The sequence below is a fragment of the Dreissena polymorpha genome, chromosome 2, assembly GCF_020536995.1.
Source record: "Dreissena polymorpha isolate Duluth1 chromosome 2, UMN_Dpol_1.0, whole genome shotgun sequence".
Classification (NCBI taxonomy): Eukaryota; Metazoa; Mollusca; class Bivalvia; order Myida; family Dreissenidae; genus Dreissena; species Dreissena polymorpha.
Window position 1 is genome coordinate 81569 of NC_068356.1, and position 19865 is coordinate 101433.

Below are 19865 nucleotides of genomic sequence, written 5' to 3' on the forward strand. Positions count from 1 at the left end.
TCGTCGATCTATACCTTACAAAAAGATTTAGGATATTTGAGTGTTAATGATGAGTTGATTATATTCGTTTGATATACCAAATTGCACCGATTGTAAATAATTTACGACTTGTAAATGATTATCGCGTATCTTATCCTTAACTATGTGTATTACTTTGATATAAAAATAAAACATTTGACATTAAAAAACAAGTATGCCGAAGATTTCAACAAGTGCCTCAATACAGTGAACATGTGTTTCCTAAAATAGATAAACTCATTCTACTTTTACTGGTAAAAAGACGTGATATGAAATCTTGTATAATTCCGTACAATACAAAACAATAACGTGCACTAGATTTACAAAAGATGTTACGACCGTTTATTCGCAATTTCGACCGCATATAAGATATTGTTTCAATCTGACGGCCTTTTCCATACCACACATTTGCAAACCTTTTATTCGAAAAACAAAGCAAAGACCTGAAGTGTATGTCATTTGTTTATTGAAATAATTTATTACATTCATAATAAGAATAATCAGTATGATAAGCCGCTTGTATAGAGTAGAGGAATAGTATTCAAGTTCATGTTCACATCACATTCCACTGGTCAATGAGAGACAGGTTTTCTCCCTTGGTAATATTAATCTCTGCTAACCACCGTATGCGCCCGTACCGGTACCTAAAACAATGTAGGTATAAACAAAGTTGTATGTAAACCGCATGTAAAAAAGACTTTGCAGAAGTTATTGAATTGTACTTTTTATTGAGAAAAGACAGTCCAGCGTGTATAAAGCCCCTGTTTCATATGATACATACAAGATTGTCGTAAATGATTAGTTAATACGTGAACGCAAACAGTTGTGTTTAAATTACATGACTACCGGCGGTATATAAACATGACAGCGAGTGTAACTAACGATAACGCAAGAGTTTTGTTAGAAAATGAACGAACGAAACATGTAAACAGGGAATTATGAACACAATAGGTCCACAAAAAATACTCATTTTAAAGAAAGACATATTAATAAAATCGTATTACATTGTATATATTGAGCAAGATATAGATATAGACCTAATAGATATACATTGTTTTAGAAAAAAACACACAAGACATGGTTTAATATAAACGATACTTCCAGAATTTCAGATGGGCGTATCACAAACATACCGTTGTGAAACACCAGCCAAAAAAATATTTCTTAAATATACAAAAAACAGTGCGCCTACTTTGGCATTCGCATATTCTGCAATGGGCCACATCGTACTTGATACAATAGGGGTGGCAATTCGGGGGTAGAGGCGCACAATCCTGGCCGCCTGGAAATGGTTTATATACAATTATCTCACTTGACTGTATTGATATTGATGCGATTGAGCAGGTAGTTTGGTTGCAGGATATATAGTTCACCCCGTCTTGAAATGGTTCACATAAAATAAATTCTTTTGTGGGTAATATTATTCGTGAAATAGGGGATGTTTGGGTCAGGGTGGGAGCACAGTGGATCCCGCAAGGGATAATGTACAATTCATAAACAATCATTTTTTCTGTCGGTTATAATATTGATGTAATGGGAATCACCGTTCGCTTACAAACCATTTTCCTTGTTGCCTTAATGATATAAAAACAATATGGATCGGAGTTCGTGGGTAGAGTGTTGGCGCACCCTATCCCACCTGGAAATAGTTCATATACAATTGTCTCCCTAATCGGTGTGGATATTCATACACTTGGGATGAAACTTCGACAGAAGATCGACACAGTTCATCCAGTCTGGAAATGGTTTATGCAGATGTACATGTAATCTACATGGTAATGGTATTAACGCAAACAGTTGGATAGTTCAGGGATAGAGGGGCACTGAAAACCCGCCTGGAAATGGTTAATATATAATTATCTCCCTTGACGGTATAGATATTGATGCAAAAAGACAGGACAATGCGGAGGTTTGGGCGCAGTCAATTCTGCCAGGAAATGGCTCATACACAAAAAAAAACAATATTAGAAAGTAAGTATGTGTATGAGATATGGTTGGAAAATTATGAACCACCTGGAAATGGTTCATAAACTAGTGCCCGCCTTGGTGGTAATGATATTGATTTAATAGGAATGGTATTGCGGGCAAGGGTTGCATAATCCATCCCGCATAGAAATGTTTTTTTGAAAGATTATCTCACTTGAGAAATGTTTTATTACAAATTGGTTGCGCTTCAAGCAAAGGGGCGCACATTCACCTCCCATAGAAATGTTGTATGTCAGAATATTCCTCGTCGGTAAACACATACATGAAATTTGTTTCAGGGGAAGGGGAGCACTTTCGATCCCGAATGGAAATAAATTATGTATTATTATCTCATTTTTCGGTAATTATATTAATACGGTAGTGATGGGCGATTTCGGGTCGGGGGGGGGGGGGGGGGGGGGGGGGGCAAAGTAAATACCGCCTTAATTAAAATGGTTTATCGAATATTTAAAAAACAACAACAGTTATCTCCCTTTTCGGCTATAAAAATCGTAATCTAAAAACATTTTATTGTGTTAATATACTTATTATCATTTACTGCAAGATACGAACTAGACTAGATTGAGCGACAATCCATGTGTTTGTGTCCAAATGATACATCTGGTTAACCCTCGTAAGTTATATTGTGTATTAGAAAAATACGTTTCTTAAATGATCGAACCTGAAGCGCCGCCCATACGACCACTTCCGCCTCCAACCGCTCCACCGGCAGCACCGCCGCTACTTCCACCACCAGTCATCACCGCCCCGCCTCCGCTTGAGACTCCGCCGCTACTTCCGCCGGAAACGAGTTGCACTGTACCACCTTAAACCGTTTTTAAAGTTAAAACACTGTTTATTTATGTTAATCTTACATTTAGTCTGATACATTCTTGGCAGCGTGCAAGAACGAGAGGAAAATTGTCAGGTGACAGGAATAGTTCCACATGTTTGCTGTCGTTAATGATGAACAAAACAGATTGTAACGATTTCTAAGGAACTGAAGTCTTTTCTTTTTTATCAAAATATAACATCATAAGCAAGAAATTGTTTTTTTCAACAATAAGCACCTGGTGATTTCAACGTAATGATAGTAATGAAAACATCCAAATAAGTAACATTAAATAATAAAGTTATGCAATGGATATTATTTAATTACGGTAAACTTGAAAGCATTGTCATTTGTGAAGATGTTGAAGTATATTCTGACAAAACGGAGTAATTTTTAGAAAGAGAAATTTTGAGAGGGGTTAGTTTTACATTTTTTATTATAAAGACAAAACGTTATGGTTTTATAATCCGATTATGTTTCAACGCGCTTAACCATTTACCCCTCCCCCCGATTATGGGATATAAACCGTCCGTTTACATTCGTCGCAGTTTAAAGCCGTGGCCCTTTTCTTATGATCCTCACACGTACCCATTTATACTACTGGGTAGAGAGGGGCGTACGCGATTTTTTTTTGCTCGGGAAAATGCCGTGGTCTGAGCGAGATTCGAACCTCGAACCAGAGACCTTCCGATTCCTAGATGAGAGTTCTACCACTACAACACGGTCCCATGATGATGATGAGGTGGAAGAGACGAACATAATATGAAGAGACTGTACCAGCATTAATACAGTTATCTTGAAATCATATTACACACTCGTCATACTGAAAGAGGAAACAGTTATTTAACGCGCAAGTCATACCAGAAGTGGATCCACACTCGCCGGTACAGGAAGATTCGCAGCTCGATCCGCATTCTGATGTCTTTAGCTGAATCACCTATAAGCAAAAAACGGCATCGCTTTATGTCAGCCTGTTTAGACACGGAAAGTACTTTAATGCCTATGATTTTGACACTACATGTGCAATAACATTTATGCGTAATCATTCGTAATTATATTTCGCATTGTTTGTTTTGCAAAAGTTCAGTATCGTATAAAAATGTAATGAGTGTTAAATTTCATGATTTCGTATTCTGCACTAACGTGTCATTCTTTTACCGGATTTAAAAGTATTCTTTTAGTGTTAAATGTTATTCATAAATTGAAGCATATTATTCCGTATCTATTTATATCGCATCACAGTGTAGCCTATAGTTTCATTTATAGTTTTGCATTTATCTTATAATATCGTTTCCCATCGTATCGATACTTACGTGTGTCGTCTCTTCACAGCCGGAAGTGCACGACGGCTGCTTGCAGGCGCAGCGAGGACAGCCGTCACTGCCGGCATCCATAAGCACGTACCCGTTAGTGCAGCTCGCCATACACTGGACCGTAACGTCACACGCGTGCACAGCTACTTCCGGTTTTTTTTCGCATACGTCATGGCAGACGCCTTTGGAATAAACATAAGTTAAAGCAATTTTTGATTAGCTTAATTGCATAATTTGCACGACAAAGACGTTACGTGTTGTTATAGACAGTTGTTGATGTATAAGAAGAAATCCTGAGAACGTTCACAGAGCAAGCATCGATCTCAGGACCTCGATGGACGGACATCGTAGTTATCATGTCAGTTAAGTTGTTTGAACAAGTTTATTTTTCATTCGCAGGAATTTAAATCAAAACGGGGTTGATATAAATTTACGATGACGTCACTTGACGCTGGTTACTATACGTCGTTTAATGTCATTAAAGTTTCACGACATCATCAGAGGGGTAAAAACGTGACATACAAGATGGCGACATACATGCCGAGACATATACCCTTTATTAGTATTATTCATTGTTTTAATGCCGCTAACTATCCAGCCATATCAGAAAGAAAGTGGTAAAGCGTTTATTTCGTGTTTGAATTCGCTCTATATATCGACTTTACTCGATGCGATATTTCTTAGCGGGAGCTGTAATTTTATGACCAAGAAAGTGAGCGGAATTAACCCTATCTGATTATTGTATTTGCCAAAAGCATTTTATAGTAATTTCAAGCTAGGATAACAGTAAAACAAAGTTATAATTACACTTTTAATGTTAGAATGGCACTTCTTATGTTTGATTAGCGATTAACATGTTTGAGTAAAAACGGATTTTTAGACTAATAATGTCCAGATAAAAACAGAATAATATCACCATATATTATAAGGTCACCGTTGTTTACCCTCAGTTATCATTACACAATTTTGCATAAAGCCCGATGAAACACTAAGGAGCTGTTTATCCGCTAAAAAACAACGGTTCAGATATCAGATGCTTATGAATCGAATCATAAGCGAGGTGTCTTCTTTTCCTATATCAAACTTTATTTAAGTCATCAGAAGATCACTTGTACTACCGCCAGTTCGTGTTCCTGTCTGATAAATAAAAAAAGAAACGAAATGTTTCTTCATTGCTTTCATCAATACTAACTTGTCTGGGTATTGATGCAGGTGCATTGTGGGCATCCGTCATGTCCTTCCGTCCCAAGCGTGTATCCGTGCGCGCATTCGGACATGCACTTGACGGTGCCTGAGCACTTACTGATAAGTGTGCTTACGCCTGGAAAAGTAACACGTGAAGTATAACAACCAAAACACAATATTAAATCGTCTTCTTCAGGCCAATAATGATAATAGTAACACATACTATTTAAAAAAAATATTATGATACAATTGTAGACTGGATAATTTTCACTTTGCAATTAAAGTAGTGCGGCTACCTGTGCTGGGTTGTGGCGCAGTCACCTGAACTTGTGGCTTCACGTTTGTTACTGAAAAATATGAAGTATGGGATTGTTTTTAAACAATATGTTAAGCATCGATTTCCTAAATTGGCTACTGTAAACATCTAATTAATTTTTTTTCTAAATATCTACATAAAATAAGGTTGTATAACAGTCAAAATAATACCATAACATAGAAAAGAGGATTTGTATGGGCATGACACTCTTTAACGGATTGATAATGCAATAAGCACCACACACAGATTGATGACGTCATCAACTGCATGCATGCGTAAATCTTCAGAACCACGTGTCTTTAACACTACACTCAAGCACGTCTTCATACTGTTCAAATGTCAAAAATTAAAACATTCTCATTCAGGGTGCAGGATCACGTGAATGTGCCTGGTGCCCAATAAAACGTTAATGGTTGTAAACACACCGGTAAGTGCTGCTTTATTCCAAATAACGTTTTAAAACATTTTTTCTTAAGAATTTCAATAGTGCATCAAAGACAGATTTTATGCTGCTTATGGCAATACGCCTGTGCTCTTGTTTAAATATTCCATGTATACGGCATGATTATATTTCACGCAACATGAACATTTTATAACCGATTTCAGACGTATTCAAGGATTTATTCTTATTCCTTAAGATATCGGCACAAACTGCAAGAAAAAATGTCTTGAATTAAACACTAAAGAGTTTTGCAAATGTATTTTATAACTTGAGATATTTGCAAAAATAAAGTTTTTAACGGTGTGTTTACATTCTGTCCAGCCCGTGTGTAAATCCCTGAAAACCCCGCTGATTCTGCACTAATTTATTGTGCGATATTGAAGTTCAGACGAAGACTATTCGTTCTCATTCTTCGTGATCATTTATGATAAACACCTGTAATGTTAAGTTCACTTTTAAAATTCCCAAAACCAAAAAAGTAAAATAATTGTGTATTTAAATACGAGGTACATGATTCAGCAAATCGAGTTTATGACGCGAATGATAAAGTGCATGACATTTGTGATGATACCTTCAAAGAAAAGTTCATGCGTCAGTCTATTCTGTTAATTATGCCTACGATTGTCACAATAGTGATGAAATATATCAGCGAACAACGGATGTCTTTATCCGGCTATTCTGAACGATTCCGACGACATAGCATTTCATTCGTGTTTGAATTATACAATACATCCCTATAGAAGCGGTGCATGATGGGATGACACGCACCGGAAATACATTCACAGGTCGGGCAGCCATCTTGTCCGCACTTGTAAGCATGTCTACAAGTAAGCGGACAGTCAAAATTGCCAGCGCAATAGAGCGGTTGTTGTTTCGAAAGCGGTGCTGAAAGAGAGACATAAACTGAACTTTACCATCGCACTGATAACAAATGTATTTGGTTGAATTAATAAGATATAGATGTTTCATTAAATTATGAGAATGTTTTTGTCCAATTTAAATCATGGGAAATTGTATGGAACCTCGCGACCATGAAGCATGTAATAAACTTTCATTATTATTTTACCAATGTCGACGTACATGCGTATTGGGCTACATAAATTGAATAAGCACTTTAATAGAGCACATGGATTGTTTCAATGCCAGAAAATAAAAGAATATTTATTAAATGGATATTTGAATAGTTTAAGGCATTAACAGAATTTCTAAGGACTCTTAATTGTAGTATAAAATTTTATATAAATACTGCATTAACATAAGTTTAAAAATTCAAGGACAGTTATCATGATTTACCTTCCGGCTGCCCGACGCATGTGCAACTGGGACATCCGTTGCGGTCGGTGGCGAACCCTTGCATGCATTGGGAGGAGCAATTGAAGAACGTCACGCAATGTTTAGGTTTGAGCGGAAGAATATTTATCGATCTGCGTGTATCTGATAAAAATAAAGAAGTGAGACGTTTATATTTTTAAAAAATTATTTCGGTTGTACATATGAATAGTTTTGTAGTAGTTCATAATACGAAGAATATTATTGTTTAATGTATTTGTTTTGGGCCACACGTTAAAAGACAACACCATTATATGTTTGTTGATAGCATATAAAGGTATGCAGACATTATAATTTAAATGAAAATCTTTAAGGTGTTGCTTACAAAACATTTTACGCACGCTTTTTCCAAAACTCTTTTCTTACAGGTCGACATGGGTTATGTTCGTTATGAATCCATGTTTAAATTGTTTTTAAATGATTTAACTGTAAATAACATAACATCAAACGGCCTAATTATTTAAAAATAATAATTATTAAAGGTCGATCAAATGTACCTTCTTGCACTATGTATGAGGGGACGCTTCCGCTTCCGCTTGCGCATACGCAGATAGGACATCCCTGCGCTTCGGACCAGTGAAGATTGTAGCCGCTGGTACAGCTTTCCATGCACTTTAGCGCAACCGGACATTCCTTAATAATGGCGATCATTTCTGCACCCGTCAATTCGGAAGTTGTTCCGGATCCGGTGGTGGGTGACCCATTACCCGTACCTCCCTTCGAGCCTCCGTTAGCCGCCCCCGCAGCGGAAGAGAATGGACCGGTACCACTTCCGCTTTGTGCGTTCCCCATCCCGCCCATCACGGACCCGGAGTTACCCATTACATAGGGGCCAGTACCGTAACCTCCTACGTTCTGCTCGATGTTCCCACCGGAACCGTCCGTGAGATGTCCTGGTCCCGCACCATAGCTGTTGTCGAACCCACTCCCATACGGATTTCCACCAAATGTTCCGAATGGATTGTTACCACCGCTTCCGCTACCGCTGCCCCCAGCTTGTGCGCCGTTTCCACTTGAACCAGCGCCGCTGTAGGGTCCCGATCCACTAGAGCCGCTCCCGCCATTCATAGCTCCTGCAAAGGGTCCACCGTTTGCGTTTCCGCCCGCCGCTACTGAATAAGGACTCATGGGTAGCCCGCTGTTGTTGTTCGCTTGTCCGCCGTTACCGGAAGTCATTGCGAAAGGTCCAGTTCCGCCAGTGCCAGGAGCTTGTCCAAACTGACCGCTAGATGACCCACCTGCTAGATTCGCACCTGTCTGTCCGCCCGATCCGTAATTCGCGCCACTCCCTATAGCTCCATTTCCGGTACCCATGGCTCCTGATCCTGCGGTGTGACCTCCGTTCAACGGCGTCCCGTTACCGGATCCGTTCATATTATGAAACTGACCTGACGATGTGCCACTGCCTTGTCCATTTGAAAACGGTCCGTCAGTGCCACCATTCGCCCATCCCTTTCCGTTCGCTGAGCCGCTTTGCCAGTTCGATCCCAGACTTGAGGAATAGGGACCACCATTGCCACCGGAACCACCGTTCGCGAGTTGATTAAAAGGACCACTTCCGGTTCCTTGACCTGGGGATCCATTACCGGAACTTCCACTTGCCATTCCAGCGCCGTTGCCAGCTGGACCCCCTGAAACGGGTTTAAAAGGACCACCACTTTCGCTACCAGTCCCACCAGTAGCTGGTCCGGGGTTAAACGGTGACGCCATTCCGGCCCCTGAGCCCGATCCTCCCCCAGTTGCCATTGAGCCACTGCCTGTTGCAGATCCGGGTTGGAAAGGAGAAACAGCGGAACCACTTCCTGATCCAAAGGTTTGGTCAATATTGTTAAAATTACCGAATTGTGAAACAGACCCCGCGCCCCCGCCGTCAACCTGGTGAATTGAACCCGAACCCAAACCAGAACCATTATCTATATTGCCGTTTCCGTACGGGTTTGAACCTGACTGAACATCTGGGAAGCTACCATGCTGGGATAAACCGTTACCAGTGTCTGTTTGGTGTGCGTTATTAAAGTTTCCATTCGGAGAAGCATTTCCGTTCGCGCTTCCGTCAGTTTGCGTAATGCTTCCTCCAAGGCCGCCCATCGAACTGTCGGTGTTATTGTTTCCTGGTAAACACCCAAATGGTCCGCACGAGTCAACAGTCGGAGCGAAGCCGGTTCCGGGATTCTGTCCCACGCTGTTTCCGGTCGACGCACCTCCTCCCATTGTCGCAGTGAAAGGACCAGAACCAGACACTGAACCACCGTTGCTGCCAGATCCTGTTGTTGATGTGAAACCCATTCCGCCACTGGATCCTGTGCCATGTCCACTCGAACTACCAAACCCGGAACCACCATTGACGCCTGCGCTGTTCCCACCGGGAAGCCCAAGTCCCATTCCAGATCCGCCCGAAGAACTGCTACCAGCCCCCGGTGTGAGAAAATTACTTCCCGAACTTTGTGTACCGGAATTATGTCCGTCGCATCCATCGGTGCACTCGGTCGCTTCGATTCACAAACGAAGACGATAAAACGACATTCCGTACACCGTATTTGAATGGTATGATTTGCTCAATGTGTAGTGCGTTCAGTTTCAAAGAACATTCATCAACAACTTTTCGTTTCATATTGAGCCTTATGTTCAGATCTCCGCGAACGTTTAAAGATGACGGCCCGATATAATTTAAATAGACAATGACACATTTTATAAAAAAAATAATGTATAATTTTGCGATTCTATGCAAATATTAGAGTGCTGACCGTTAACAACAATTGTGAACAATGTTTACACAGGTCAAACTACATCTCTATATTTTCCATAATTTCTTTCTGCAACAACATACCCGGTCGAAATATTGGCCTTTCACGTTTTGAAAATACCTTCCGATCGCGTTTTGCTATAGATCACGAACCGCCCGTTTAATTCGCGAACTGCAGCCAACATTCTTGAACGTTCGCCTTTACTGAACGCACTTATTACATTATGGTGATGAAAGGAAGATGAAAGGAAGTTAAATTCTAAACATATGGGTACATATATATTATATTTACTGATATTGTCACATAGAAAGTCCGATAAGCACATGCAACATTTAAACAAGTACATGGTAAACAGTATTTTGGATAGAACGTAAAAACCAAATTCTTTATAATACTGAAACTTACAGTTTTGTTACTGTCTTAATAAACATTGTATGACACGTTTAGATTATAGTTGACAATTAAATTAAACAACATAAAAGGTCAAAACATAATGATATATCTTGATGCATAACTCAATTGTTTCTTTAATACTTGTTTCTTATTTTAAATATGGTATACGTTATTTACTAAGACACGTCCATATAACGGACATGTTATTTGTCTCCTTTCTTTTCGAAATTACTTAGAATATAACGCACTATTTATTGATCAGGCATATACACACGTTAAACAGATCCATAATCAACGCCTTATACGCTCATAACACTGCAATATACTTCCTTTTAGTATTATAAATAAGCAGAGGTCATACAGAACACGCCAAAGCCACAAATAACATGCATTAAGATCAAGGGCCTTTTAACAAACACAAGCTCACAAACCAATTTACAAATATTCAATAATGACGTTGTTTTTGTTAAATATAAGGCAAAACAATAAAAATAGGGATTATTACTTTTTAATTCTTGTTCACTGTGTACCTGTCCTTAAAAAGGCTTTTTCACGGACTAATCTTTATAATTAAGGTTTCGTTTTATAGTTACAAAAACAACATATGTAGAACTATTGAATAAAACTATTTATAATGTTTTTTCAGTTTTCTTTGCTCAATATTATTATTGTTTAATTACATGTTCTATAATAGCTTCAGAAAACGCAGTACTGTATAAAAAGAACAAACTGTCCTATGAAAGTTAGAATGGTTTATCGGTTTTATTTATCGTTGTACCTTTTGTCTTTCAAGAGACGATATACTACAAAATATTTATGTACATGATTAAACGTGTCAGTTGACTTTCCGTGTGACCAGGGCGATAAAAAAAGATGTTACTGTCCTTTTATTTAATCTAGCGTTAAGGACATTACCTTCTTTATTTTTCTATCTTCTCTAAGATGTGTTATTCTAAGATTTGTAAAGTCTAATTCGATCCCTATGCATATTCGTTAGCATACACCCGATATTTTGGGTATGTGCGCTTACTAATCGATATAGTAAGTCCCCATAAAACATGAAAATATCTCAAAACTAGTTCATGCAATTTTATAAAAAAAGGAATGTTTAACCATATGTTAACATTGTATTAATCTAAAACTTAAGGAACAGTGGGCTAATAAAAGTATGTGCAATACAATTCGTTTACTTGCGTTGTTATCTAGTTTCTACTGCCACTTCCGAATTCGTATACATGCCGATACATTTTAGTTGAAATCGTTTGTCGATGCATCAATTCCGTGAGATAAGCAATTTAAAAATCATTTAAATGATAAACATAACGAGTGTATCATCATAGCTAAGCCCTCGCTGCATTATGGTTACCCTGCAAATGTTCGGTGAGAGCGCGTCTTGTGCACAATACATGTGCGCAAAGTGTCGTCCCAGTTTAGCCTGTGCATTCCGCACAGGCAAATCGGGGACGACACTTTCCGCTTTAACGAGATTTTCGGTAAAAAGGGACTTCCTTTAAACGAAAAATACCATTAAAGCGAAAAAGTGTCGTCCCTGATAAGCCTTTGCGAACTGCACAAGCTAATCTGGGTCGACACTTTACGCAAATGCGTTTTGCCCAATTTTCACAGAACAAAACATAAATTAGCAAACAATTAGTATAGAACGTGCCATCATACGCGCACAAGCACACAGGTTAGTTGAGAAGCGACACCCGTTGACACAATGCCGGTATGCTGAATGTTACATGTTACCTGTGTGTACTTCAATGCAACATTCGCATATGGGACAACCGTCGGTGCCGCACTTGTAGCCCAGTGAACACGATTTCGGGCACGAGAGAGCGGAGTTACACGTAAGCTTCTGCTCAGTATATATTTCCTTTACGGTCATTACGCCGATCACTGAAATAAACAAGCAAATTCGTTGAATTGATATCCCCCGCCAATATGCTGCTGGATACAAAAGTGTTATATTTGACACTCAAAAGAGCATTTTTTTAAGATACAAAGTGCCGTCACTCCGTTATTAATTGATGGTGTACAATGCCATTTGGCGTGCATCGTCCTCTTATCCATATATATACTCATACCAAGTTTCAATGAAATCCGCCAAAGAACTTCCAAGATATGGCTCCGGACGGACGGAAAGACGGAAGGACGGAAAGACGGACGGACGGACGCACAAGGCCAAAACAATATCCCTCCGCCAATTGCGGGGGATAATTATGAGCTGAATGCACAAATAAAATAAATATTGATTGAAAATGGTGGCAGATTTAGAATTTAGTGTAAGCATATGTACTTGTATATTAAATTGACAAACTGTGTACGAATGGTGTTTTGTGTTGCAATATCTGAATATGTCATTAGTGTAAATTTTTTCGATATTATTCAGTTCAGCGTTCGCACGTTTTTTATTTGTTTACAGTGGTAAATATGTGTCAGTATTCTTTTTTTTTATTTAGAGTGGTTTCCTTCAATATGTGCATTATTTATATCGTCTATGTAAAACGCTTCTACTTCGTAAATAATATACGGTTCGAGACAGTCACATATTATTTTTTAAATGCCTTTTTATATTACAACGCACCGTATTTCTTACTCTAATGCAAATTAATAAGGCCGCAGTTGTTATTCAGTACCGTGTGGTTCGATGCATTCGCACGTGGGACATCCATCGGTGTTGCATTTGTAGCCCACTGAGCATCCCCTCGGACAGGAGAGGGCCTGGGCACATTTAACCTCAAAGACCTGGATCACACGTTGTGCTGATAAAAATATAGATATGCGTATATGCATAATGGCATAATGCAGAGTATATTATAATAATATGCTTCCGGGATAAACCTGCGGGTTTTAAACACCGGTCTGAAATTTGTAATTGATGTATATGTTGAAAACCTTTGGCATTTGAGTTAAAAATATTTACGTTACAAATAAAAAAAAACATATTTACAAGAAACACTGTTTATTTTTCTACTCCACACTTTTGTGGATACAAAAACTCGATATTAAATACCGGTGAAAACGCTATATGCGATCCTAAACTTGCAAAACTGTTATAAACCATTTGCTGTTTTCGTGGATGGAAGGTATACATTGTTTGGCACATGATCGTTGAATAGCTGCAATATGCACGTACATAGAAAACTCGTTAGAAAAAAGTAAGTAGAACAACTCACGCGCGAGACAGCTGCATGTCGGACATCCGTCGGCTCCGTTGGATCCCAGATGGTACCCGTCCTTACAGGTTAGCATGCACTCCAGGGTCTTGGGACACTCCTTCTTCTGTTCGACTTGCTGGACAATCAAAACCGCCGGCTTCTCCTCTGAATAGACATAGACGAAGTTTGGTTGGTTTCGCTGAGATAACGTATGATATCAATTTTGGAAAGGAGACACAGTTAATATGAACAATCTGGAAATAGACCGGCTTTTCCGAGAAGGTGTGCGTGTTTGCTCAGTTATAACGTTCTATACCAGCCTTAGGAAGGGCGACAGTCTAGAAATGGTCACTTGACACCGCTGAAAGTACATTGTTTTTTGTTGTTGTTGGTGGGATGACGTCTTATATCAACATTGTAAAGGAGATAATTTATATGAACACTCTTGAGCTAGGCCGATTTATTATCTAAAAATTCCCGAAGTTCAACAGGGATCACGCTATGAGAAAATACTAAAATATAATATCCATAATTAAAAGAAACGAAAGCATCCTTCTTTTGAGTCCGTGCTGAGGCTGGGATCCATGTAACATATATTTTTGATAAACGCACATATTTTAAGATTTTTATTGAACTTACCATGTTTCTGTATACCATATACGACTTTATGTTATTTACGATCCTGGAAAGTCTCTCATAACACGTTTCTGTGTTTGGCCTATTGTCCTTATTAAGAATGTTTACACAAGGAATGTGTTACCAAAACCCTCGACAATTGCAAATAACCCAACGTTATTGACTGGGGTATTAAAGTTAACGTTGAAATTCTCATAAAAAAGACACTACAAATAATTCAACTCGTTATGTTAAAATTAGGAAAATAATGTAATGTCACTCAGACGTCATGTATCTATGAGTAAAGAAGTTAACAATTTGCGCTGTTATAGTAGCCGTATATTACCAACCTATCACGTGGATTTATGCACATCGTTCAATGGATTACTCACATGCATATCTGAACATTGACGCAGGAATTACTCACCCAGGCAAGTGCATTTCTGTAGTTGGACACAGGAATAACTCACCTAGGCACGTGCATTTTTGGCATTCATTGTGGCATCCATCGTTACATTTCGGCGTCAGTGAGTAGCCATTCTTACAAGACAACATGCACAAGGTGGTCTCGTGGCATTCTTCTTCCTTTGGCGCTGGTTGAACCACCTGTATCTTTTGTTCTGAAATTGAGACAGTTTTATTTGAAATATATTTTCTAAAACGTGTTCAAAGAGTTTTTGTTGATTGTAATAAAGTATTATTAAACAGTTTTAAGGTCCTGTTAAATTCGCTGGTTTAACAACCAGCTGATAATATAAAAATTGCTTTGTATGATTGTCAAAACTGTGTTTAAATCCTACGAATGTCCTATATTTCAGCAGTGTTTTGATGAAGCTCTTGTTTTTGACCGCTGGATGGATTAGCTCCTTGTTCTTTTGAACTGAAGAAGGTCCCAGTGTTAAGTAAATTATATAAATGGTAAAATGAGAGCAATCCTAAATTTAACCTTTTTGAAAGGAAAAAAAATTATTATGGCTAATTGCCAAACTCGTTATTTCTGTATATGTACTTAATTAAAATACCGGCACTTCTTAATCAAATCAATTTATGTGTCGACTTGTCCTGAACAAGCCTATGGATCGTATGGATGTATCTTAAATGTATATTTAATTATGTGTATTTTCTAAAATAAAAGTAATTCCGGCGATTTCAGTTCTCAAATTGGCAGCTCTGAAGACAACAATTCTTCTTGCCTACCCACCTAGTGTACAGGCGCACGACTGGCAAACGTTAACAGTGAGATAAACGAGGTATTACACCGTAAACAAACGTGCCTGATCTACTCTAAAGACCACTCACCTGGAATACATGCGCACGATTGACATCCGTCGCTTCCTTTCTCTCCGAGCACGTACTGTCCCTTGCATGTCATCATGCACAGTTTGGTTCCCGTGCACTCGTGATGGGTTACCGGCTTCACCTCTTGGTATACTGGCTGTGGGGCTGGCTTCACCTCTTGAACTGGGTGGGAAAAAAGGTATTATGATAGCGATATGTTTGTGCGATAAAATGAAAAAGAACACGTTGTGTGTAACTGCATGTAGCATTTTGATATTATGAAATGACTACCAAATCTGTACGTCTAGAATGGTGGAAAATATACATTCGACGTATTTATAAACTAATAAGAATGTGAACACAACCTTGTAAGAATTAATCAAGGAATTTTACATATTTTTAAAAATATTATCTTACAGAAACCCACAAACCACACATTGATATAAAAAGGTGTTTTAAAACAGGTCGTTTTATTTACTCTTTCGATTAGAACGAAATTTACTGTACTTGAGATTATTTGAAATCTGACGTCATTACCTGTAACGACCTCTTGCGGTTTGGGACAGGTGCAGGCGCGACAACCATTCTGTTGTACATCACCCAACGAGTAGTGCCCCTTGCATGTCATCATACATAGCATAGTGCCCGTACAATCCTATTGAAATATGGATAGTATACTACTTATGTAATGCATATCACGCTTATCTCATGAGGGCGAGAACCGTTATGCAGGTCATCGAGGGGAAATACAGCCAGAATACATGGCGCGCCCGAATAGTGACTTCATGAAAATCATAGTGTCAATATAATTAATGGGAAATATACTATAGATATTGCAACGTCCGTGTTGAACATAGGATTTATATTATGAGGAATGAAAACGTAATGTTGTGAGACGTTTGGACTTAGTTATGTAAAAATTTATGCATAGACCTTTGTGAATTAAAAATAAATAAAATAGTATGTATACAAATATCAGTGAAATATGTGTACTACAATGTTGGAATGTTCTTTTCACAAAGGATTCAGTGCAATACTCGTTTATTTATCTTCCGCGACGTTTAATCATAATAATTCATTAAAAATGTGAATCGCTCGTAAACAAAAATCGAAGATAATTATTGAAATACAAAAAAATATGTTTGAATCCAAAGAATTATACAACTAAACAAGAGACATCCTCATGCAATTAATTGAGAAAGCGTCATCAATCAACCATTGATAACCGAGAATGTAAAGGCTCACAAGTTTCCAACGCATTATTTGAACTTCTTTAATTAAGCGTTTTGAAAATATCCGGTAATATTAGCGCAAAATAAAATTGTGATGCAGATAAGTTCTTTTTCATATTACAAACAGAGAGAGCAAATGATATAGTATTACTTTCATCGGTTTCTCCGCGGTATGCGCACTTCCCTGGTTCGATCCGAACATACTTCCCCCTCCCAGTGTTCCGGGGGTGAAACTCCCTCCTCCCATTCCGCCTATGAAAAGAACAACGTTTATCTTCTACAACAATAAGATATTTGTTTGTCAGAATCACAATACCCCCTACTGCGCCGCTTTGAAGCCATATATTTGACCTTTGACCGTGAAGGATGACCTTGACCATTGCCTTTCACCACTCAAAATGTGCAGCTGCATAAGAAACACATGCATGCCAAATAACAAGTTGCTATCTTAAATATTTCAAAAGCTATGATCAAGTTTAAAGTTCTGGGACAGAAGGACAGACAGACACATACAATGATAGACAGGCAAAAAACAATATACCCCCGATCATTCGATCCTGGGGCATAAAAACAACGAAGACCAAACAAGTTTTCTTTCACCAGTCTTGCTGGGGTAACATTTAACTCTCTCGTGCCGCCGTAAATAAATAACATGCTACTTTTTATTACCACAGATTCCTATTAGTAATGATATGTAAAATGAGAACGATAGGGGTTTTCACATGTTTTTCCTGTTAAAGTCATTATATACGATCTTCATATTTTCAAAACAGATAAAATGATGATAAATTAAACCAGAAAACACAGATAAACGGCATTGAGTGTGGTTGGTGATAATGAAAGAAGAGTTATAAGAATGAGAACAAACATAGCGAATGCCTTTTTCTGCGCAATTTTTAGTTTTAAATTATTAACGGCGTGTTGCGCCAGATTTTGTGACTTTTTCTGCATTATAATATATTATTGATCAGATATCTATAAATACAGAACAGTAATACACACGAAGAACGAAAATGATATGAAAACATATATATATATATATATATATATATATATATATATATATATATATATATATATATATATATATATATATATCAACCGGCCACACACGAATCATCCGTACATATTTGGCATATGTATACTCGAGTATTTCGAACAGACCTGTTTTAGTTGTTTGTCGGACATTGTTATTTTATTCCATTATTAATAGTATCGCGCTCATGCTTCATTAATTGGTCAATATGACGGAATAATTATTATTACATTAATCAAAACAAGTACTTATCATGAATTGTTAAAAACAGTAAGAGTCTATTATTGACATACCATAAAAATATCGCCGAATATATTCATTTAAGATAGTCATGGTAAAAATATAATTCAAGTTCGCCCAGTTAACGCGATAGATAAAACGATTCTTTTCTGACCGCTAACTGACCTTGATACCTTGATGTGGGATGGAATGCAATTCATAAAAGTAAGGTCCCATTCCATATCTGGAACGACGGCTTGTTTAAAGCTTTATACGTTCACATGTATTACGATGAACAACAATATTTATAGGATCTAAAATATACTAGTTTACAGAATATAATACGGTAGTCATTACTAAATATGATCCTTTAAGTACAAGCGCTGACAATTTTCTTAATATAAAGGGGCTCACTCAAAGTTGAGTTTTATTCCATAAGCATTTTAATTAGATATAAAATTGTTTCATTTAAATCGTGCTCACTATAAGGGTCCCTCTTCACCCCACCTCTTTAAGTTTTAAAACTTAAAGTGTATAAATACGTGCGATGATCAATATACTCTTATTGTCTCATATAAACAAACAAAATGTGATCTCGCATTTGACAGATTCTGCATGTGCGTGTAATTAGAAGTAAGTGAGATTTTATCGAGCCCGATGCTCCATTTAGTGAAGGTCCAGAGTGTGTACTAACACTCTTGCTGCACTAACTTACGTGGCAAAGCGAAACTTTGGCGAATTTTTTATGAAAGCGTTATAACATTTTTTTGCTGAAAGAAATTCAATTTTGGTGTGGCCTTGTGCAGTCGAGTAAACCGGAGTATCCGAGCCAAGTCCACATTTCCATTACAATGGCTCATTACGCAGGAGTTCGAACGAGTCGGAACTCAGGCCGGATCGACAAGAAAAGTAGCGAAATTACCAACCACTGCGCTATATAGTCCAGCACAACAATATTACATGGCATGTGAACAGAACATCATCTCAAGTGTTACCTCCCGGCATGCCCCTGTAGCCTGCGCCTGGGTGGAACATCATTGGTCCGCAGGCGCACGTCTTGCAACCCCATTGGTCAATCTTCACACATCCGGGTATGCACTCTACATGCATCGGACAGACGGTGTAGGCGGCTGCAGTAAGTAGGGGTACAAAATCAAGGCATTAAGTGATATTTTTTTATTAGCTTACATAAGCCAAGCATGCTCATAGTGATCGATATTGATACTGTGAAGGGTCATTTGCCCGTACGTGTGAGTGTGTCCGTTATTATGTCAGTCAACTATAAAAACGTGTATAGCAAATATTTTTTAAAAATATAGTCCAAAGTTACAAGGCACAAAGATGGAAATATGTGTATGTAAAATCGTATTCATGTATCAGTTTGTTCAAGAATTCACACAGGGTCCTCTTATTTTATTGCATTGAATTCGTTAAATGAAATAATCCAAACGTTTATAACATGTTATATCCTCGAAACAATTGAGTTAATCAATAATAATGTATTACAAAATGAATGTGTGAGTACAATCGACGTAATGCGACAATGCACATATTATGTAATACACTTACCCGCATAATTTACAAAAAAACTTAAAATAATAACGTTCCCAAGCATTGTGTGGTTTGATAGTGTTTATTCCTTGTTCCCTGATGTTGACTTCCCAACAGTTTATTACCCTTTTAGCTAATATTTCTGGGTTCAAGCGATTATAAGAACCCTTGCCACACCTGCGCACGGGCGATTAACTATTAGGATATCATTTTCCGTTTAGGATATGAAGCGTTTG

General features: G+C 38.0%; 1 protein-coding gene across 1 annotated transcript; it reads right to left on the bottom strand.

The window, feature by feature from the left end:
- Positions 1-467: 467 nt before the first annotated feature.
- On the bottom strand, positions 468-19815 carry LOC127865548 (uncharacterized). The gene is made up of 19 exons (XM_052405391.1): positions 19648-19815; positions 19074-19208; positions 16975-17075; positions 16129-16246; positions 15613-15774; positions 14784-14933; positions 13717-13863; positions 13177-13302; positions 12287-12436; positions 7898-9889; positions 7365-7505; positions 6840-6956; positions 5610-5660; positions 5321-5449; positions 4129-4310; positions 3677-3752; positions 2666-2809; positions 1211-1300; positions 468-662 (listed from the first exon to the last, which is right to left on the bottom strand). Exons 1-19 carry the CDS (start codon positions 19691-19693, stop codon positions 634-636), a joined length of 4086 nt encoding a protein of 1361 aa, XP_052261351.1. The 5' UTR covers positions 19694-19815; the 3' UTR covers positions 468-633.
- Positions 19816-19865: the final 50 nt, after the last annotated feature.